Raw genomic sequence first — 22973 nt, 5'->3', positions numbered from 1 at the left:
AGGAATCTATCCCGTTGATCGTACGACAGCAATCCCCCGTACGCCGATCTAGTGTAAATTCGTCAAGCATGCATTTGACTTATTGGCGAGTAGATCGAGCTTGCTTTGGGCGAATCTCTCCAGTTTGCTTGCTGATCTTTCCGGACTTCTAGGCCTAGAACCAAAAAATATTTGTCATGCATTCTTCTGGAAAATTTAGTTCGTGTTTAGCTCTCTGTTGACCGGTCGAGATTCGACGACTATTCGACTAGCTAATGTTCAGTTAGATTAGATATAACCGCTTCTACCTAGCACAAAGAAAAGGAAGGAAGATACAACTGCTTTTGTGCACTAGGATATTTGCAAATTATTTTGTGTTCCATGGTCTGATCATATACAGTTTGTTAGTATATATAACTCTTGTTCAGGAGCCAAACTGAACATTATATTTATCAAGACTGAAGGATTATACTCTGATGATGATCCAACCTACTAACTGCCATCAAATGTGAACAGAGAGCAGAAGGGTGAAGTGCAGAAACATGAAAATTAGGTAGAATGTCAACACGGCTAATATAATTGTGCTAGCTAATAAAGCCAGTACTGGATGCAACCTTGCATCTATCTCACATTCATGGGCAGTTGATCCAATCCATGCATGATCTGCCCATCTGCTTGCAATTGCATTGCATTTGCAATGATTAGAGACCGATGGGAATCATCATGCAAATGGTGGTTCAGGATAAACTAATTGGGCCTTGGGTGCTGGCAATTGCCTATTTGGGTCCTCTGGCTCATGATTAGCATATGCGTGGTGGAGGAAAGGAATCTAGATCGTCTACTTGGACTGTACTTGCAATCTTCAGGAAATGGTCAAGTGCTGCATTCACATGATCTGGAATAATATCAGGGGAAATGCAAGTCTAATACTATTAAGGAATCTTGCATTAATGGTTTTCGCGCTTCATCAACCCATTTTGTTCAATTATTCAACGCACTTTGCCTTTTCCTTTTCTTTTAAATATAAAAAGGGGGAATGAATTCTACCAGGATCAGAACTAATATATGCTAATCATATGCATTAGAGGCATCTTACTGGTGACACGTATTTATTTTTTCATTGCTTAGGAGTAAAGCTTGATGATGATCCCGTATGCATGTGAATAAACCTCCTCACATGCAGATGCAGGCATGCACTCCCCTAGCTAGTCAGTCCCCTCTCTTCATCAGACCCTGCAGCCATGTTCTCCCATGCACACAGTTTGAAAAAGGAGAGAGAAAGAGTCTTGAAGTAGATGAGGAAGATAAAAGAAATGCAGTCAGAGCAAAAGTACAACAACTTTTTATACGTATCCATCTGTGGATGCATCCATATGGCAAGTTGGGGGTCCTCAAAATTTTGTTTGCGTTTGTTCAGTGGAGGCCACCTGATTAAGAATAATCCTTGATCCAGCGGTTTGTTTGTTTTGGCTCCCGTTGTTTTCATCTTGCCTCGGCAGTTTGTTTTGGCGATGCTGCACTACACTTAGTTGGATACACGTAAGGCAAATGATTCTCTGAATCCAAGTCATAATTTTTCCACTCCGTACCTCAAACTTCTGTCAGAGAGCGGGGTGTTTCAGAAGTGAGAATCATGTAGTATATGACCTCTCATTAGCCAGTAGGGGCAAATGTGTTCTGCTCTTTTTCTTTCTGAAAAATGAAGCACATTTAATGGCTCAAATCCAAACGAGATCGACCTAGTTTGTGACATTTTGCATTACAATGATTGCATCATTTGCAGATGCAGTTTGAGTGTCTTCTTTGCACACTGAATGAAGCAGCCAAGGGTTCAAGATCCTTTCACCGAACTGCAGGCATGGATGCAGCATGAGCTGGAAGATGCTGGTGTAGAATTCAGTGTGACAAGAACAGCAGCGGAGTTCTCTACACTTTTAGCATGCTTGACCGGTGACCCATAACATCCCTGAAATCAAGGGGGAAACCCAGCATGTATTCACATTTTCCACATCAGTGACATCACAACCAGCAGATCTAGGAGAGCTGGAGAGGAGACCAAGTTGGTAGTTCAGGGGACCATCAATCTCCATACTCACAACATGGACTGATTGACCATGCAAGTTCAGTACCATTGCAGTGAAGTCACTCAATCCTTGCCTACTAAACTGTGGGGTGTGGCTTTGCATTGTTAGAACCGTATCTTCTAGATAGGTTATTCAACAATTTTTACCACACAATTTCTAAAAATGAATGGCACATAATGAGTGCAAAAAATGGAAAGACATATTTACGCATAATCAAATAATTTATGAATAAAAAAAGCAGGGCTCCCTTACCGAAAACTAATCATTAAAACAACCTCCATCGATTTGAACACATAAACTAACGTGAAGAGGCTCAGAAGTCACGAGCAGCCTACTCTGCGGCTCACACCCAGAGGCAATCGCCAATCCCTCCTCCTCCTCCTATATATTCTCGCCCTCCGTCCTTCTCCGTCCTCCATCACCTCTACCAGAGCCAGAACGCATCGAGCAATCACCAGCCACTGCATCTCGTCGGCAATGGAGGATTACCAGCAGGTGCAGCAGCAGCAGGGTGGCCGGGCGAGCAACAAGATCCGGGACATCGTGCGGCTTCAGCAGCTGCTCAAGAAGTGGAAGAAGCTGGCCACGGTGACGCCGTCGGCGTCCGGCAGCGGCGGCAAGGGCGGCGGCCGGAGCAGCGTGCCGAGGGGCTCCTTCGCGGTGTACGTCGGCGAGGAGATGCGGCGGTTCGTGATCCCCACCGAGTACCTCGGCCACTGGGCGTTCGCGGAGCTGCTCCGGGAGGCCGAGGAGGAGTTCGGGTTCCAGCACGAGGGCGCGCTCCGGATCCCCTGCGACGTCGAGGTCTTCGAGGGCATCCTCCGCCTCGTGCAGGGGAGGAAGAAGGACGCCGCCGCCGCCATGTGCGACTGCTCCTGCTCCTCCGAGACGGAGATCCTCTGCAGATGACGAGGCCGCTCGCCTGCTCTGATTCTCTGCACTTTCTTCTTTTTTTTCCTCTCTCCTTTCTCGGGTTGGTTCTTTCTTTCTTCTTGGTTTTTTGCTGAAGAAAGGAGAAGAGGTTGCGTTGCACCGATGATGAGATCTGTAATCTGTACAACGATGGGAGGAGATGAAGGATTTTTTTTCTAGATCTGAACAAAGATCTTTTCATATGTAAGACAAACTAAAAGAAAAGCTTTGATCTTGCAGTTCCTGATGATTTCTGTCACAGCTCGTTCTATTCTTAGCTGCATTGTATTTTTCTTGACAAACTGAAGCGAAGCAGATGAAAAATGCAGAAACTGAATCTAAGATAATGTCCTGTGCTCAGGTTCCTTTGCTTAGTATGCAAGTCTGTGCAGGTGGTAGATCAGCCGCTTAAAAGATTAACCGTACTTCCTCCGATAAAAAAAATTAAGTTTTCACAGTCTTTGAGGTGAGTTATCATGGTGTTCAAGTGAGAACTTTGCCATTCAAATCTGCATATATGGTTTTTATGTCCGCAAACTACATGTTTTAAAATATATCGATAGCCAAGTTTTAAAAAGTTTGACGGGATATTAGTCAAAACATCATTTATTTGTGATCGGAGGGTGGTAAAAATATACTGCTTTAAACTTTTGGGAATGTAGGGCATCTACTGTTTCAGTCCGGAAGTAGGAATCAGAAGAAAAAAAAAGAAACCTCTATTGTTTACTTGGTTCATGAGATACGCATGTACTCTGCATATTGCACTGCATTCTTAATTTCTGATTCTGTTGGCATATTCTTAACCACCATACTTCATATACTGTCGAGATTTGCAGGAAAAATAAAGATATTTCGTACTTATTCACATGGCAATTTGCCAAGCGCACCTGGCTTCACATCGGCGACACATGAGAGGGGATACTCTGCATCTGCACCTGAATCTTCAGAAACCAAACCAGCATAATCTCTGCGTTTATCGCTTCATTTTGTTTTAAGTGCCTGAATTTACATCTGAAAACAACCTATCTTAACGATAAGCGACAGAGTGAATGTGCACTTGCTATGTGCTACTGATCGTATCGTAGGGTTCAGTGTATCTGTTCTGCCAGGACAATCAGGTAGGGCCTGAAACTGAAGCATGTTTCTGCAGAAGACACCGTGGAACAAAGAACCAGGCGAAACTCTCTCCGAGTGTGAGGAAGCACAATGATTGGTCTACTCTGAGATGGGTGATTGGTCTGTTCTGACATGGACGTGTGTTTGTTCTATCTTGCAGCAGGGTACCTGGAATCCTGAACCAAACATTCCCCAACAAGCAATCTACAGGGAGCGAGATGCAGAGACAGTACCAGTTGCTGTCCTTGTAAGTTCATGACATACCAACTACAGTTTGAAATGTTAGCGCAGTTCTGAGAGGGACGTGCTTTACCTGAATTTGGTGTTTCCCAATGCTGAGAGCTGAAGTCAATCTGCAGAAAAGAGACTTAACATGGTGACCTTCCGTACATTGCTCAATGCTACATTCCAGGATGAAGTAATGAACATTTCAGATCCAGATCCAGAGCCTCTACCAGTAGTTGTTCAATTTATAGATCAAAGTCTTATTTTCTTGCAGTTTTTGAGTGAGCAATTTTCATTAACTAGTGATGCCTCAAGCCTTCAAGTGCAGAGTCCATATTCTGTTTTAGTGGAGGTATGGAACTAAGGTCATGAGTTCGTGCATCACTTAGAAATGATGAATGTGAATATGGAGACGCACTGCCCCATCATCACAGATCTCCAACCAACCAAATAAAATCAAGTTCGGGTGATGGGAAACATGTATAATCCACAAAATCTTTCCTTTTATTTTTTTTAGTATAAGAACAACATGACCAGAATTCATCCCCTGACAGAGGAATCAGAAGTGATCCAAAATGCTTAGGAATCCACTGTCAGTAATCAGAGAAAGAAAAACAAGAACTGCAGAAACCCCATCGTCTTACTAAATGTTTCTCCTTGATCAACAAAACAAAAAGTCTCCTACGGCCTGTTTGGACGTAGAAATTTGTCTCAAATCTTACAAGTTTTAAACATTAAATAGCTTAATTCCCAGGAATTTTCTATATAATCCACGTTTCACGGAACAATCAACACACCATGCATTCACCTATGCTACGCTTGCATGCATGTGGCTGCTTGCTTGCACTCTGTAGTCTGTACACGAACTTCACCCTCACCTGAACTGAGCTGAGCTCATCTCATCATCTACACGTCAAGCAAATTGTACAAGAAGAAACCTAGCTACTAGGCCTTCGATCTCCTCACGTCTACCGGATGGCGGCCTTCTTGCCCTTGCCGCCGGCGGCGCCGTTCTTGCGCTGGAGGCGGCGGAGGAGGTCCTCGAAGTCCTCCTCGGCGCACGGCACGCGGAGGCCGCCGGCCTGCGCGAAGCCGAACTCGTCGGCGGCGCGCTCCATGAGGTCCCGGAACGCCGGCTCCTGGAGGTACCCCGTGGGCACGACGAACCGCCGGGACTCCTCCCCGGCGTACACCGCGAAGTAGCCCTTGGGCACGCCGCCCTCCGCCGCGGCCGCCGCCGGCTGCTCCAGCAGCGACTCCCGGAGGCCCGCGTCGTCCCTCTTCGCCTTCTTCTTGGCCGTCGGCGACGTCGCGGCGGCCTTGCTTGACCGGAAGTAGCCCATCACCATCATCGTCGATCGCCGGCGACGGTGAGTACGTACGTGTGTGTTTCTTGATCGCCGGTGAGGGCGGCGCGCGGCTGGAGGAGGGTTTAGTAGGAAGTGGCCGTGGCACCTGGTCGTGGGTTGGTGGCCGCCATGGCTGCTGGATGCTGCCTCCCGCGAGCTCTTCTTGGAGTTGGTGGCGGCCAACCACTGCAAAGGCACAGGACGTGGTCTCCTCTCCTCTCCTCTTGTTCGTGAATGATTAGGGGGTTGGGGAATGAGGGGAGAGGCGGTCTTTTATACTGGTGGTGAATGGTGATGGTGATAATCTCTCGCTATAAAAAGAAAAGGAAGGGTGACGGTGATAAGTTTAATTAAATTTAATAAGGGTCTGATTGAGGTTTGATAATGTCCTGGATGAACTTTCCTGTTGTTTTTTTCTCCAACAAATAAAGAAGGAACTTCCCTCAGTTTGTTTTGTGAACAAAATCTGCTGGGAAACTAAAATACAAGCCACTCAGTTGCTGGTGCTCATGACCAGCGGTTGTACTTGTACGCCGTGGAATTGTATTTTTTTTGATGAAATGCAATATCTGTAGAGGTCAAACTAGTTGATGTGCATATTTGTTTTCTAAATCTTTTCCGCGAGTAATATATTTGTGTTTTCTGACCACGGATTACATAAGAGGATGAGTAAATTTCATAATTCTATAAACAATTTTAGTATATCACAAAATCAGAGCAAATATAATTTTTTTGTGTGAAGTTACTTATATCAACTATCAAAGTTGCGTAACAACAACGACGACGACAACAATGCTTTGTTAGAGACGGGCTCCCTAATTCCCATCCTAATGGGATAATTAAACTTACACCCAACACTATACCGCACGCAGCCGTCGCCAAGGAATAGCTAAACTTAATAGAAACTGTGAACGCAAGCAAAATCCAAACGAATGCACATTCATTCGTTGATATATTCATCCGAGAGGTGAAAAACAGGATTGAGAAGTATGAAACCGGCAAGCCGAGCTTCAGGCGAAAGCGTCTAAGTTGACTCGAGACCAAGATGATGATGATGATGATGATAAGCGGCCAAATGGAACGAGGAGGAGGAAGAGGAGAGGTCTCATTTCACCACGACCGTTTCTTTTATATAAGTACGGTTCAGATGCACTAGTCATTGCTGCTACCTTGGAGCAGTCGCAATCTGCTCTAAACAAATGGGTGTTCGGATTAATTTGCCAATTTGCGTCGATGATTGCCCCCTAATTAACTCTTGCACGCAATTGCCTTGCGGCCACCGATAGATGCGGATATTCCAGAGCTAGCCATGCATGATCCCAATGAATTGAATTCGCCTTTTCTTTGCGTGTGAATTGCTGTGAGCAAAGTCTTTTGACGCGTAGCACCCTACAGTTTGGAGGCCGTATCCAGCAAGTACACAGGGCTGGTACTTCCCAGTACGAATGCATGGCACGTGGCGCCCTCGTATTGGCGGTAGATAGCCGCCTAAACGACCGTGCCGGGCCATAAGTTTGCCGTCCTTGTGTGCGGAAGCGTGCCGACCGTGCCGGGCAATAAATAAATAGAGTGCTAGGTCCTTTATGTAGGTTCCTCGAAAAATAAATAAAATTATAATGAAGTTTGTGCCGAAAGTGGCGAAAGCTAGAGTAAATTGAAGGGGAGGATGCGCTTGACTCCGCGAGTGCATAGAGTTAAGATATACGGTGAAAATTTGATCTTTAATTACTGTTTTTGCATTTTTGTAGTTGGTGCATCCGTACCCCCTAATCATAGTATTTGTTTCGCCCTTCGCCAAATAAGCCACTTATTTGGTTTGTATGTCCTTAACTTTCAAAGTTATGCCAAACATTCTTGCCTAACAATTGCATAATTTTGCCCCTAGCAATGGCCTTAAAAAAAAGAGGAGTACAATTAATAAATCAGCTAGCTAGAGGGGACTTGGACGCAAGAAGCACACCAATACCCCAATTACAAAAAGTTTCAAGGCGAGGACGCGCAGGACAACAAGGTACGAAACCGGGGAGGAGAAGAGTACGGCCGGATATTTGGTGGCCTGCCGCTTTCAACCCTTCATTAGTCAGTCGTCTACAGATTTCCTTGGTGTCTCCGTCGTCAGCACGTCCCGGCCGGCGTGGAATGCACGTTAATTCGCCGGTCAACCGGCCCTGCCAAATGTTAAGCGCAACCCACGTCATCATATCTAAACGCGTCTTTCCGGGGGAGATCGATTCTTCAGAACACATGCGAATGAATTTTCGACCTGATGTCATGCGGACTTTTGTATATGCAAAACTGTTGAGATCATATTTGACTTGAATTTGATTTCCAAACGAGGGGTTTGAATTTTGATGTACGGTGGTAGAGTGATGTGGTTTTTGGAATTCTAGTGTGTGGAAAGAATTCAAAGCGTCAAAGCTAGCTAGCTAGCTGCTTGGCTGGCCAGCTTTGCAATCGCAAAAAGAGGAGTGCTGTATCGGGACTTCGAGTTGAGAGGTGGACACGACGCCTTCCATTGGATTGTATCGCGCCGACTGCCGAAGAATCTAGCTAGTTGATGAGGGCGATATGTCAAGCGCAGTATTGGAATTGTGTGGAAATGTGGCGATCTTGGGCTTGAAACGTCGACGGTGCGAATTGGAATCGAGGTGTCGAATTCGAAGAGAAACTTTGTGCCATTGACTTGGACCTTGATCCCGGCAGGCGTGTGATGGATGAGCTGTGCCCGTGCAATTCAGCATCGGTTTCGTACTTATGGTGTCGTCCAATCCACTCATCTGAATATGACGCTCATGGATGCAATTTCTAGTTTTTTTTTTAAGAACACGATAGATCTTTGTTTATATTGATGAATTCGTTCATAAATATGCAGCTTTCGGCGCGTCGTCCACTGACGTTCTACGCAATAGAATTAGAATATGAAGCACTAGTACGATTATCTTGCAGGTCTCAAATTAAATGGAGCTGGAATTGATCATGCGTGTGCAGTATATCCTGCATTGCTCACTCGAAACGAAGAAGACAAGAGACCCGTGACCCTGAATTTGGGCAGGGAGAAGAACTGGAGATGAGAGACGACGACAAGCTGAGATCCGATCCCTGTTTTTCCTCGTCAGCAAGTAGGTGAACTGGCACACACTGACACCCCAATGATTGATCTCTTCTTTTCTGCTCCTCTCTTTGGCTCTTCCTAGCTTGTGTACGATAAGATAACAGCCATGTCAGTTAACTGCCTGCTTATCCTATGCATGATTCTACCTCCAACAGCACACCACTATGCTAATGCTTCATCAGCTCGTCACCATTTAGTTGGGTTCTCGTCTCACATGACAAGATACAAATAGTGCTTCCGGAAGGAATATGCTGTGGACCCATGAGTACGGAATATTTCTACCTTATCACCTTTTTTTCTTCTTCTTCTAGAAGCCGGCCACGAACTGTATACATCAGGATCAGGCAAAGAGGAGGCCGGCACGTTTTTTTTCTCTCTCAATTTTAATGGAGTGGCACACTCCAGTCCAGCAGCTAGCTCCATCGTATCAGTCCACCTTTTTAGCAAACCGGAGTGTGAAAGATGACCATCGACGACACCGTCATTTCAAAAAGAGAATCGAGGGCACAAAAACGTGCCCAGCAATTAATCCCCTCTTTTCCGAATCGGCTAAATTTATGATCAAAAGTTGCGAAATTTTATAAATCAAGTTGTAATTTTTTTGGTTTAGAGAGATGGAAGTCGTGGGGCACGTGAGTTTTGCAAGAGTTTCGGAGGTCAACGTGTATTGAGCTGGTGAGTAGTCCAGCACATCCTCCACTTCCCGTTGAGCCTCTCTTTCCTAATCACAAGCCTAAAAATTCCACTTTCCATGCCTTTTTTTTTCCCCACCTGATCTCTTGCAAAATGGAGTAGTAAACCCCTTTGCAAGAAAAAAACAGAAGTAATTGTTGTAGTGGTCTGGCGTCAAAAAGTTTAGCGTGGGAGCTCGATTTTTATACACGTCTCTCCACATGTGAGTGCTGGCGAGTCATCTTCACACCACAAAAATCAAAGTGTAGTCGAGGAAAAGTAAAAACCAGTCAAAACAAAAAAAAAAGGTGGCAAGTTGCCTTCTGATTATTCGGTGTCCGTACGCAGTACGATTAGTGCGTGGAGACCGGCCTGAACTGGTCAGAAAAATCGGTGCCTGCAGATTATTCCACAAGACTGAAACGACCCATGGCAGATAGCCACGGATTACGCTTAACTGGCGCCATGACCCCCCCCCCCCCCCCCCTCTCCATCTCAGAGAGAAAAAAAGAAAGAAAAAAAACTGGCCCCATGAAGTCAACAAGGGACACGAGACAGAGACAGGCAGGCAGGCAGGCGTATACATGAAGTCAAACCATGGTGCATGATGCAGAGAAATGCTAGAAACTTAGAATACCAAATCCATGGATTGTCAGTTGATAAGTGATAACAAGCTAAGTTTTTAAAGCGAGAGGAAACAAATTAAACTGACCTGCAAGCTTGCAATCACGTCTTCTTCTTGGTGCCTCATCGCAGCTCTTCGTGCATACCAAAACTGGGGGCAGCCGATGCCAAGAACAATTCGTCCTCGAGCTACAGGACATTCAATGGATTGGGTGCCAGGTCATCACGTTCGGATCTCCGTGATTACCGATGCGATCGATCACAATATAATGGAGAACTCCGCGACGACGTCGATCAAGTTGGTGATCGACAGCGAGATAAACAAAGGATGCTGCCGTCCGTGCGTGCATGATTTCGTGAACACGACGGCGCTACCTCCTGCTCACAGTCACAAGAAGCGACTGCAAGTTCGTCGTGACGTGGGGAACTTACCGTGCATGCCGTACAGGGTACAGCGATGCCTTTCGTTTTTCGAACACGTCATTTTCTTTTTTTTTTATAATGTTTAATTTTTTCTGCAACATGTTAACATGTACAGCAGTCTGCGACAGAAGGCACTGCTCCCCCACACAGCCCCTCTACACACGTCGCATTGGCAAAAAAAAAGGGACACAAGGAACCAACCTATACGCGTGTACGTATATACAGCTGTACGTACGTAAAGAATGGGTGTCGAATCCGGTCGAGCCTCTAAGGCCTCAGACGCGGACATACCTTTTTTTTTTCCTTTTCTTCTGCAAAAATGGAAGAAACTGATCGACACACCTTCCTCTGGGACTATCTTGAGATCATCATCACCGTCATCCATGGATGTAAATGATGGTCTTCATCACCGTCATCCATGGATGTAAATGATGGTCTTCTGGCTGCTGCAGGATGGACCTCTAACAGCCAGCAGCACGGAGGAAGTTGTCGTACGGGCTCGCCGCCGGCAGCTTGAGGAAATCTTGCTGGAAGTCCTGGGCCGGCGGCGGGTGCGGGTTCTCGCCGTTGGGCGCGTTCGTGAGCTGCGGGAAGCCCTGCAGGTTGTCGTCGGCGAACGGGTTCGTGCTCCGCGCCGCGGTCTGCTCAGAGTTGGAATCATTGATGTCAAGACCTTGTTTTGGGTTATGTTCTGTTCCAAATGAATTGTTGAGGAGGGTAAAGGAATGGTTTTGAGAGAATGGGAGGTGCACTCTACCTGAGGCAACTGTGGGCCTTGGAAAAGAGCCAGCTCCATCTCGTTGGGCTGGCTGCTTGGCAGGCCAGCCGCCTGCACGCTCTGCTGGAAGCTCATGAAGGCGGACATCTTCTGCTGTTTCCCGATCGTCAGGGCTTCGCAATGGCTGGTCATATCCTTGAACGCCATGTCTGTTGACAACGGAGCTGCTCCTGCCTGAGGTGCTGCGTCCGCGCCAACCTGAAACACATCACAATCTTCACAAAGTTACCATGCCAAGCGACCACAACCTGTAACTTCGTGCAAAGGCTATATATATCAACATGACAGTACCACCCCAATGTCAGATAAAAATATGAAGGGGATGAAGACCATACCGTTTCAAGAAGCTGATCGATACTCAGAAGATCTGATGCAGGTACAGAAGATGCGCAAGCTTCTGTGCTTTCTGAAGCTTCCCCAAAAGCATCATGGTCATTCCCCAGGTCAATCAGCATAGCCTGTTGAGAAAACATACATGTTTAGCATGGAAGGTAAGAGACCGATACACGAGCCAGATGTATGTACCTCTTGGTGGTGGCCAGTCTCATGAGACCCTGATGAAGGATTATCAGTATGTGCTTCAAAGAACTGAGTGCTCATAGGACACATGTCATCAGGAGTGAAGTCACTTAGCAATTGGCTTCTCACATTATGCAACTCGGCCTGCAGAACTAGTGAAGTCATTAGCAGCTGCATGGAAATCGGTCAAACTGTGGAAACAGGATACAATTGTGAAGCTCAACATTACATCCATCATATTTGCAATGTTGTTCATGATTGTCGAGACTATGCATTCTCGAGATTGACTTTCTGATACTTCTATTTCTGAAAGGGACCTCAGTGCATTCGCATTGTCCTCTGGTGATCCATATATTTTTGACGGGTCATCTGAGGAATCTTTAACGGCCATAAGTTTGCTCTCATCCACCAAATGAAGGAACGGATCGGCCTAAACAAAATAGCAAACAAACGTTGAATATAAGGGCCACACCATACGTGACGAGTGAATATAAGGGCCTAAACAAACGTTTGCTCTCAAGACGCAGCAGAAGTGCTTCAAAAACTTAGTATATTAACAAAATAAATTGGATGGTTGTCAAACCAATGCATCATTATTGAGATCAAAAGATTTAAACCACATTCATCAATTAAACTCTAAACCATAATGAACTGAAGGATATCAAGGGGCCATAAGATGGAAGGATGAAGAATCGATTCATGGGTACACAGTTGCTAGACTGTCACTACGAAACTCAGTACTCACTATGAGGTAAACAAAATTTCCAGGAACGATTAATATAGAAAGCTCATGATTTACAAACAAATATTAGGGTACATACAAGAGAAACAATGCAGCATAGCAAGTTTTGTTGCTTATAGGTTAATTTTAATTCAGACTCTCAGCTTGGATGTGTTCTTACCACTTTCCAACTAATATTCTATGCCATCATTCTGAATACAGTCTTGTTTAAGGAGTTAAACTACCATAGTCAAAAGAAATGCAGAAGAATAAAACTGTTCAAAATTTGTTCTTACATACCGCACGGTCATTGATCATTTGTTTACAGATTGGAATTAGTGGCAACACATTGTAAGCTCTTGACGAGAAAATAATCATGGTTGTGGACAGAGTAAACAAGGAGCGGCGCCGAGATGGTGCTAACGAATCTACAAGATAAAAAACAGGCAGTTAGAAAGGAACCAAAACCCCATTTAAGTATACATAACTACTGTGCCATCGTGTATAACATGAAGATAAACCTTACGTGGAACATTGAATTTCTATCTTGTAATGCTGCAAAGGGAATTTGACTATATTACCTGCTTCGGTGAGTGAATGGCTCCTCAAAGCAAATGCAACCTGAAAACTCTGAGTAAGAGCCTCAAAAGTTGATGCCTGGAAGAGGAAAGGGGAGAAACCATCAGCACATAGGACTTACGAAGGATCAGGTTGGACTTAGCGACAATTGAATGATTATCAGGTTCCTCTTACAAGCAGGGATTCATGTCGGAAAAGAACAACGCATAGAAAGTAGGCTTACCTTGGATCCAGAGAACAACAGAAGCAAACTGTAAGTATGAGCAATGGCTTCATAGTTTGCAGGAGTGTTTTCAGGAGATATTGCTTGAGCCCAAATGGACGACAGCAAAAGTGTGATCTGACGAGTGCTCAGCTTTACCAACACTGATTCCTGAATGCATTCAGCACAGTGCACAAACAGTTATTCATGATAAGAAATATTTTGCTCAAATATAGCTCATTGTTACTTCATACATCCAGGTTAGAATCAGTTATACCGTTTCCTCATCTGACTTGCTTGAGGAACTTTGGTCTTCCTTTACAGACATAGAAGGTGCTCTTAAAGACATTGAAGGACCTCTTAAAGATATTGATGGAGCTCTGATTGATACGGAAGGAGCTCTAATGGCCATTGAAGGGCCTCTTTTCATGGAAAAATTAGGAACTTTCATGCTACGCTTACGGCTTTGAGACACGGGCAGGATTTGACTCTTGTGTTGTCCTGTCCCTTCACCAATGTTATGCAAACTACTGTCCTTGCTTTCTCCTTGTGAATTGTCTGAGAACTTGTCCTTTTTCAACTTTTCAAAGATAGCAGCCGAAGAAGAAAATACGGACACAGCCCTAGAGAGTGTCCTCTGCATGTCATGCTTCTTTGCCTGCCCAGAGGGACTGGCTTGAATTGAAGGTGAAACAGAAGATGGAACTAAGACTATAGCAAATATGCGGTGTGCAGCAATACGAGCTTCATGATCAGGGTGGATCATTGTTAACAACAACTGATGAAACAGAGCTTCAGGAAACACCTGGCATCAAGTATAGAAGATAAATTTCAACCAGAAGAAAGTAGTGTTGCCTGAGATTAATTTTAACACTTAAGTTCATTAGTATAACAGTATACCTTATTCTGATACTGCAAATTTGGCACGGAAGCAATTATTTGAGCTGTGCGATAAACAGCAGCTGCAGTTGATCTAGCTACAACAGCAGTGCTCGCAATATTTTCCAGCATCACAGCCATCATGTCAAGAACTGGCCCAGCATCAGATACCTGATCAACACAACAGTCTTGATAAGCCTTATATGCATTGTGCATGGATGTTCATATGAGACTAATCAACATATTACACAAACCAGACTGCCAGTGGGGGATTAGTTAAAAAATCACACTTACGGAAGTAGCACCCTTATATTGTAACAAGAAGGAAGCATAAAACTTTAGATGGAGAGAAAGGAAAAGGCACCTTCTTTGACAGCTGAACTAGGCATTCATCTATGGCCTTCCGGAATTTTTCGTTCCATTTGACTAATTCCAAATCTTTACTGCCAAGAGTAATATGGAATGTCCTTTTCAAATGCCTCACAAGATCACTTATGGCACCTATTGTTGCTGCTGAAGCCATAGCACTGGATTGCTCTGCAAGGGTAGTTGCCACCTCCACGAGGCTAAGCTGCATGTCTGGCTGCTTCACCATCGCCTTGTGCTCAATATGCTTTATCAGTAGTGACAGCATTAAGTGCATATTCTGGCCTGCAGAAATCGTTTAAACAACATAAGTAACCATATTGCCCATATGCAGTATACTTAGTCTCAGAGACCACCATGGAAAGGGAGCACCTGAGCTTTCCACTAGAAGTTGCATGTCCAACAAGACACATAGAGCAAGTCCATTTTCTGACAACCATGAACTATTGTTACCAAAGTACCGAAACAAACATTCCAAGATGCGACGGAATGTGGTCGCCTCCCTAGAAAGCTTGGCCATATTGTGCACACAGATTCTGGACCAAAACTTAGGATCCCTAGCGTCTTCCCTGCAGCACGGGGATATGTTTAGGAACTACTTACTGTATAAGCAGCGAAGTAAATAAAAAGGAGCAAAAATAAGATTAATTACTCTGGCAGTTTTACTCCTCCCTTAACATTAACTATGTTCTCCCAAGAGGGGACCGTAGAGATGACAAAAGGGGAAGGAGGTTGCTCATCCTTTTGGTCTTCTTGCACCGATTGGTTATCGGCATCATTGGTACTTTGACCATCATTTTGCATCTTGTGAGGTGTGTAGTTTTCCAGTACAACTTGAACAACCTAGAAAATAAAATAGAAAACAAGAGCTGTGATGAAACATGTGTGTCTGCAATCTGCTTGCAAAAGTGATGGTATGGTAGTAACCAAATGAACATAAGCAAGGAACCTTCCTTGCAGTACCAAATAATGTTTCTTCTTTAGATGTAATCACAAGATTGGCATGTACATAGTAAACAGGAAAGTCAGGCAAGAAAAAGAACTCGCTTTAATACTTACATTGTCAAACTCTGATGAGATGTGAGAAAGCTCTCCCATAAACCAGATCTGCTCAACGAAAGAAACTACATGATATTATGACTGTCGAAGATATTTTCATTTGAAAATTTTAGATGCTAAGAGTGGTTTTGTGTTTATGGAATGTTAGAAGAATGAGAAGCAGTAATCTTTAAGAGGATGCCATTTGCATAATTCATTTGAGTTTTATGATGGAGCATACATTGAAATCTTTTTGAACAGAGATTGAAGTCCTAAAGAGCTACTCCTTCCAGTCACAAAAAAAATGCCGTGACCCTGCTGATATCCAAAGTGACATGTCTGCATGACTGGAGGGACTATATATTTGCAGAAATATCTGGATCTGTCTATAGATAGTGACGGGAAGTTACAATAATACATCAGAGGAACTACATGTTTAGTTATAAAGAAGAAGCAGGAGCCCAAATTTGCATGAAATGGGATTTGAACTTGGGTGATCCAGGCATACATCCACACCCTCAAAAAATTGAGCTAGGTTTAGTTCGAAAGTTCAAGTAATATGAAGTTAGTCGCAGGTACTTATCGCATATGAGCTTTCTTTGATCACATGATAAGAAATGTATTAAACTGTAAATTAGACTTGTTATTGCTGGAAGTGTGCCAACATTCTTTTGGAATATGATATCTGTTTGATATGGTCTGATCACAGAACTTACCATAGCTGAAAGGGATTGCAGGGCTGCCGCTCTCAGGGACTTTGCCCTCTCATCTTCTCCTACTTCTTGGGCTATTTCACATAATCTTGGGACCAGCCCTTCCAAATTGAACTGATATGTACCATCCACCTGGAATATAAAGACAAGAAATCACTGATAATGAGATATGCCTATATATATACTGAATATTGCTAATGGACAATGGCATCCACCCTGATAGGAATACCTGATTGACAGCAAAATCAAACAAGGTTTCACACCCAATGATGCGCATATCGTCCTGTCTCTTTTGGTCTAAAAGAGTGTGTACAATGCTTAATAGGCTACTTGCAAACAGTGGCCTGCATTAAGAAAATAACAATTATAATTTTAACCACCAAGGCACCAAAAGCAATAATAAAGTGTAAGAAGTATATCAATTGCAAACCAAATGAAAATATAACATATGATTATTGGCATTAGGGTGCTGCTAGATTAACACACATAACTTCACAGAATCCAGTGCGATGAGAGCAAGAGAAACTTCAAAGGAAGACTCACATCTGTTCTTTACAAGAAACCAACAGCCTGCGATATATCAACATCACCACTTTTGCAAAGCCATATTGCTCACTTCTTAAGTCCCGGTAAATACGTTGCTCCAAGTAAACTGTGATCTGCTCAAATATCAATGTGCAAAAAGACCACAAGCTTACTGAGAATCTGAATTTGTTAGAACAGACTGAGAGTCAGTCATGTCTGGTAATATATCTAATAAGAATTACTCTGAAACAAGAGCACCACAGAGAAATGGCACTATTGCTACAGTGTCCCATTGCATTTATAATTTGTACTACAGTAGCTATAATACTGGCAAATTGTATTCTGAAGGTTCGTTTGGCAGCAAGAATAACTCGCTCAAAAAGTCGGCTAATCCTGGCATCAAACAACTAGTTCCAATGAGGAAGCAACGGACGGTTTGCTTGCTCACACTCTTAATAGAATGGGAAATTGAATCTAATGCGAGGGTTTTCGACAGCCGGCACTCACGACGACTAAGACACTACTTGTCTGCTTGCAAGAATCAAGGAGGAGGCTGCACTCTGGTGCAAAACGCCTCAGAGAGATCATCCTAACTGCTTAGAGCTCTCTTGGGGTGTCTCCTTTTTTCTTTGTTGCCTCATTTTTGACCTGCTGTAGTTTTCCTTCTGTTTCTTGCTTCTTCTATGTCAATACAAGCCTGAGAGAATCTTGCTGGGCCTTTTCCAGAAAGAAAAAAGAAGATCAAGGGACGAACCTTTGGCATCCGAAGAGGGTTTTTCGAAGCATACTCGCACAACTTCCCAATCCTTCTTTCATTAGGTTCTTCATCCTGCAGCAGAAAAATAACATGGTCACATTTGACAAAAATAAAAGCGATGCAGCAAGTCCAAACCTGTGTTCTGGGAAAGATCTCTGCAAGGATCTTCTTGTACCGCTTCACGGGCATCCTGGACCGTGTGGTCAGCCCAGGGCAGAAATAGCACAGGCTCCCGCACGCCATCCTAGACTTCTATGTTAACAGCTGATAATTGTGCATGTTAGTGCCAACGCCAACCATAACAAACACCGTTTCGCAAAAAAAAAAAAAAAACCATAACAAACACCTCATGATCCAGATTCCAACAATGAAATGATATAAGTTGACCCAAAGGGGGAAATTTTTTTTGAAAGCATCTCAGTTGAATTTATAAAATGTGAACCAAAAACAGATGATCAATCAGACGGATAATTCAACTTTGATGATAAGCACGCAAAGTGACACCAAAATTGAAATAGTGTAGAAATTTGTTTAAAAAAAGAAATGAAAATGAACCAGCAGGAACAGATGATCAATCCGCAACACACCATTAAAAAAAGAAGCGATTTTCGACAAATTGTGGACCAAAAATGAAGTGCAACACAGGCCGATCAGTCGATCACCCTCGAACCCCAGCGATCCTGATCATTAGCACAACCAGAATGGACACGGCGGATGAAAAAGCATGGGATGAGAACGAGGCCATTACATAACTACGTGGCGCCCGCCGGCCGGCAAGTTGGTCGGTCGGATCGAGCTGCCGCGGCAACGGGGTGGGGCGGAACCGGATCGGGGGAATGCGGGACGCCGGTGCGTCGGCGCCGGTGATGGTCGTCCTCCGCTCCTCCGCCTCCGACCGGGAGAGACGCGACGCGCGCCGGGGATGAGGGTGGGGGCGGTGGTGGCGGTGCGGGCGGGCGGGCGGGCGGGGAGGGAGGGAGAGAGGCACGCACGCGCGCACGCCCCCACGGTTATTCGCGACGCGGCTTTGCCCTCGGTGGCGCGGTGACAGGGGGGCGGGCGGGTGGTGGTTGGTGGGGGCGAGGGAGGAGGGGTGGTGGCGTCCCGCCGTTCGTGCGCCGGAGCTCCAGGACCTCCGCCATCCTCGGCGGCACGCGGCGCCAGGCTCTCCAGATTTAGGTAGCATCCCCCCTCCCGTGCGTCTGCTACTGCAACTCTGCAACTGTGCGAGCGCGCGCCCCAGCTGCCTTTGCTAACACTTTGAACGTCGACAGATAGAAGACCAAGATACGGTGAAGGACTTGCAACTTTGCAAGCAACCATGGAGGATTTTGGGAAGAAAATAAGTGTGGAGGACAAGGGCATTTATGTCAATATGGAAATACCATAGCGGGAAGGTGGATCCAAAAGTATCAAAGACCTATACAATGGCATATTTTTTAATCAAGGGAAACTGTAATAACAAGTTTATGAATAGATGAATTGTAATGAAAAAAAAAATTCAAAGTTCGAACTGTACTTGCACCAATCCAATTAACCCTAAACAAAATGGAAGATCCATGCCACACCGCGGTACCAAACACATTGCTTGTAACGTCAAGGATCAAATGCACTGGGAGTCGGGCATCGTAATCGTACTTGTGGAAACCATGCATATTTTGATGAATATGAACTTCCACTGACTCTGAATTGAGAACTAAAATTCAGGTGCGGTAGTAATTTCTAAACTTTCCAACATTAATCAACGGGTAGGCTATACACGATACTAGATGTAAAATCTAGAAAAGAGGGAAGAGGATGGAGCAGCCACAATGGTTGCACGAAGGTATAGCGTGCATGATAGCGATGTTCATAGCACTCAAACACCAAGCCACGGAGAGCTTCAACACAAGGTTAGCTGCTTCAACAGCTCAAGCATTGTCTCACGAAGTACGTCTTCACTATTCCCCATTTTGAGAAATAGGTGTTGAAATTTGGTCAATAGATCACATCTTTTATTATGCATGAAAAACAGAAAATATATGTTGCTTCCTATTCCCATGAATGTTTCCTCAATTGGAAGAAAAACAATAAATATCGACTCAATTTCAGTACATAGATTGACCTCAACTAGCACTCGAGTCAAAACACAGTCCAAGATGGGGTAGTTCATTTCTCAATTCCACTACATGTTGGATTGCATCTCAACCCGGCCAAATTCAGGCCAACCTGCAATGTCAAGTCTAAACAACAAGAAAGGGACATCTTCCTCGATGCCAAAGTTCACCACACATACTGCATGGCTAATCCTAACCTTCGCATCGCTTATCTCCTTGTCTCGCAATGGACGTATATGGATGAATCTATAAACAACACCGTTCTTCATACAGTCATCATAGTTTGCACTGATCCAGAATACAGCCACCATAGGGCCATGCTTCAAGTGTCTCTCCAGCGCAGCTCGGATATGCATAGGCTTGGACACATCATATTTTTTGTATCCAGAGATCTTATGCATAGGACAAACAGGGCACTGCCTCTGCAATTGACAAATAAATAGTAATTGTCTGATTCACAAAGTAAGCCATGTGGCGTTGGCCATATCAAAAGCAACCGTAGAAAAACCAACTACAAAACTACTTGGGTGCTTTATATTGTTAAAGAGTTGTTTAGATTGTTTATACTTTAACTAACGTAAAACATATGCAAACTCCTAATTCATGCATTTATTTATATTCTAAGATTTTAACAAAAATCGGGTGCATATAAACAAGGCTTGGTAGTAGTATTAAATTAAAAGTTGCTTTCTCATGTGCTAAAAATGCTTGACCTTGTATGATTTTATTTTAACTTTAGTTGAGCACACAAAACTTAGATCGGAATTTGAATTGCACAATATATTAGTGTGTATGAATCACTTGTAACAAGAAATAAGAAAATATGTTACCTGAAGAATCAGGTTATAGATATGCTCCGATGGTACTCCTATCTCTTTCAACATCTTCAACAATTGCTCTACTTTCGCGAACTTCGTCATCTCGACATCAGCACACAAAACCTTTTTGTGCTTTTGCTTCAAGTACTTTATAGATAGATTGTCTACAAAGCCTCGCTGGAGTATAAAAGCTGCATTCATCTGCATATGAATTTGTAGAAGTTAAACGAACAAATGATATATCATGTGATAGTAATGGACCTTTTTCTAATAGAAAGCAAAACTAAATGTAGAAAAATTACCTTTGGGAGTATTCCGCCTCCTGGTCAGAACAGGTGCACCATTAGCGGTCCTGTTCGTCCAAGTGAAACGCCGGTAGTTCCTCTTGTACTTCTGTACTGGTCGCATATCTATGAAAAAAATCAAAATTAAAACTTGCACACCTTGCAATTAGACAAACTTACACAAACTACATTATTTACATCAATTCAAATAAAAACTGCTTAAAAACAAATGCTGGTGAGTTAGAAAAGTTAGAGGACAACCGTGGAAAAGGAGCATATATGATGAGCAGCAGGATATGTTCAATCCAGTTCAGAAGAATTTAACTATTATGGGCTAAAAGACGCCAAGGATTCAATTTATGAAACAACATGCTTACTTTCTGAAACTGAAATGGATCTGTTACCATCTTCAGATTGTTTGCCTAAAACAATAACTCACAATCATGATCAGGCACAGCTGCTCTCAGTTGGGGATGTTAAATTAAAGTTCAATGTTAGACTAATACAAACATCAAAAGGTGATGGTGAGTTAAGTGAAGGGACACAGGATAAAAATGAAAAGGGATAGGTCCTGAAGGGAGGACATGTTCCTCCCTTTAACCTCATATACAAACCAGCAGCAAGGAGCTAAAAGATGGCGAAGATTCAGCGTATAGAACAGCAGGTCTACTGCTAGAGGTTGAAATGGATAAGTTGCCAACGTGTAACAGATCCACAGATTATAGAAGAGTATGTAGATAAGCAAGAATTCATTATTGTGAAGAATACAAATAGAAATGAAATGGAAATGGGAGTCAGTTTAATGAGGATTAGCAAGCAATGGAGATGGATGGGCAGGTGGAGAAGCCTACTGATACTATAGCAAAGGAGCTGATGCAACAGCAACAACAAAGCCATTTAGTCCCAAGCAAGTTGGGGTATGGTAATCAACACTGAATGTGTGATGTGTAGGTAGCTTCACATTGTGGGGTGTGATGTAGCATCTCAACCACAACTTTTGTGCATCATTTTATTCAAAAGGTGATAGGGGTGTTTCCCTTGGTTGAAAATAGAAAATCAATCTGAAAAGGTAAGTACATAAATTGATCTATTACATATGTTGCAAGATTATCACTTATCACTGTCCTGAACTTCTAAGAGCAGATGCGAATGATGTTCCTCAAACAATCGTTGCTTGCCGGAGGAAACAAATGAAGTAAATTGGGATCATAGCAGGATGTAGCTGAGAAGCATACCTCTTTAACGGTAGTAGCAGATAACTCAAAGATGGGTGATTGATCTACAGCGCCTACTGCCAAGGAAAACAACATATTAATTTAAAGACTTCCAGATGATTTAATTCAGATTCTAAGAGACGAAATCCCCAAACTACACGCAAATCAGTGATAAAACATGATTGGAAAGAAAATGAAAACTAGTTCAATCACAAGCCCCACAACTGTGAGCAGTATTACGGGTTTCCATTGAAATTTGAATTTGAATGGAGATAACTCCATATGAAACAACAAAAACTAGGCTAAGGTTGATATGTTGATGAGACAGCTCCGATATGCAAAAAATTCACTGCAGTTCCATAGCAACCTAGGTTGCTTTTCCGGTTTTCCCAATCACCCACTGCTTGTATTCTTCCCGGTATCACCGAATTCATGTTGTCATGGTTCAGTGCCCTCGAAATAACTAAATAATCTAGCATAAAACTGAAGGTACGAGGAAATGGATATTACAGATTCAGATAACACTGGTGTTCAAAAGTGCTTGGGCACAAATGTTCCCAAATTAACTCCAGGAAATTGCATCAGGTGAAGAGAAAGCGTCACCTCAGGGGTTTGACTCCACGAAATGGCTGCCCAACCTGCGGTCGACCGCGATGAGATATACCGAGCTCTGTAAGCGACAGCAACAGACCACTGAATCGTCATCACGCAACGTCTCCGGCCATCAGTGGGTTTTGGGAGGACGGACATTCCAGAATCCAGAGAGTGTTTTACCTTGGAGTTCGGACTCGGTGGCTGCGGCGGCGGGAGTCCGACGGTAGGCTGCCGTGAGCCGCTCAGCCTGTGTGGGCGGGAACCGGGAGGACCGGAGGAGGCGAGGGCCGAGGAGCCCGCAGATCAGCAGCGAAACACGCGTCGCGGCCGCCTCCGCTCCGAGCCGGAGCAAGAGGCCGGATGAGCAGATGCGACGGCAAATGTGGGGTACGGC

At 44.0% G+C, this 22973-nt stretch overlaps 3 protein-coding genes across 3 annotated transcripts; 1 reads left to right on the top strand and 2 right to left on the bottom strand.

The window, feature by feature from the left end:
- Positions 1 to 2388: 2388 nt before the first annotated feature.
- On the top strand, positions 2389 to 3222 carry LOC117853265 (protein SMALL AUXIN UP-REGULATED RNA 51). The gene has a single exon (XM_034735650.2). The coding sequence runs from the start codon at positions 2541 to 2543 to the stop codon at positions 2970 to 2972; it is 432 nt and encodes a 143-aa protein (XP_034591541.1). The 5' UTR covers positions 2389 to 2540; the 3' UTR covers positions 2973 to 3222.
- Positions 3223 to 4938: 1716 nt separating this feature from the next.
- On the bottom strand, positions 4939 to 5931 carry LOC117853135 (auxin-induced protein 6B). Its single transcript, XM_034735508.2, has one exon. The coding sequence runs from the start codon at positions 5666 to 5668 to the stop codon at positions 5285 to 5287; it is 384 nt and encodes a 127-aa protein (XP_034591399.1). The 5' UTR covers positions 5669 to 5931; the 3' UTR covers positions 4939 to 5284.
- Positions 5932 to 10621: 4690 nt separating this feature from the next.
- LOC117853322 (protein SEMI-ROLLED LEAF 2) lies at positions 10622 to 17816 on the bottom strand. Its single transcript, XM_034735715.2, has 19 exons — positions 17709 to 17816; positions 17571 to 17645; positions 16835 to 16950; positions 16521 to 16635; positions 16295 to 16423; positions 15600 to 15647; positions 15193 to 15383; positions 14913 to 15109; positions 14539 to 14825; positions 14196 to 14345; positions 13573 to 14100; positions 13317 to 13466; positions 13096 to 13171; positions 12815 to 12942; positions 12023 to 12223; positions 11800 to 11937; positions 11610 to 11732; positions 11254 to 11472; positions 10622 to 11137 (listed from the first exon to the last, which is right to left on the bottom strand). Exons 1-19 carry the CDS (start codon positions 17814 to 17816, stop codon positions 10958 to 10960), a joined length of 3159 nt encoding a protein of 1052 aa, XP_034591606.1. The 3' UTR covers positions 10622 to 10957.
- Positions 17817 to 22973: the final 5157 nt, after the last annotated feature.

Source organism: Setaria viridis, chromosome 4, assembly GCF_005286985.2.
Source record: "Setaria viridis chromosome 4, Setaria_viridis_v4.0, whole genome shotgun sequence".
Classification (NCBI taxonomy): domain Eukaryota; kingdom Viridiplantae; phylum Streptophyta; class Magnoliopsida; order Poales; family Poaceae; genus Setaria; species Setaria viridis.
This window is presented reverse-complemented; position numbering and strand designations above follow the sequence as displayed.

Excerpts from the sequence above, each read along its gene's own strand:
- LOC117853322 (XM_034735715.2), bottom strand. The coding sequence starts at position 17,816 with ATGGCGTGCGGGAGCCTGTGCTATTTCTGCCCTGGGCTGACCACACGG. Across the intron at positions 17,646-17,708 it reads AGATCTTTCCCAGAACACAG|GATGAAGAACCTAATGAAAG; the intron begins GTTTGGACTTGC and ends TTTCTGCTGCAG. Across the intron at positions 12,224-12,814 it reads AAATGATCAATGACCGTGCG|GCCGATCCGTTCCTTCATTT; the intron begins GTATGTAAGAAC and ends TATTTTGTTTAG.
- LOC117853265 (XM_034735650.2), top strand. The coding sequence starts at position 2,541 with ATGGAGGATTACCAGCAGGTGCAGCAGCAGCAGGGTGGCCGGGCGAGC.
- LOC117853135 (XM_034735508.2), bottom strand. The coding sequence starts at position 5,668 with ATGATGGTGATGGGCTACTTCCGGTCAAGCAAGGCCGCCGCGACGTCG.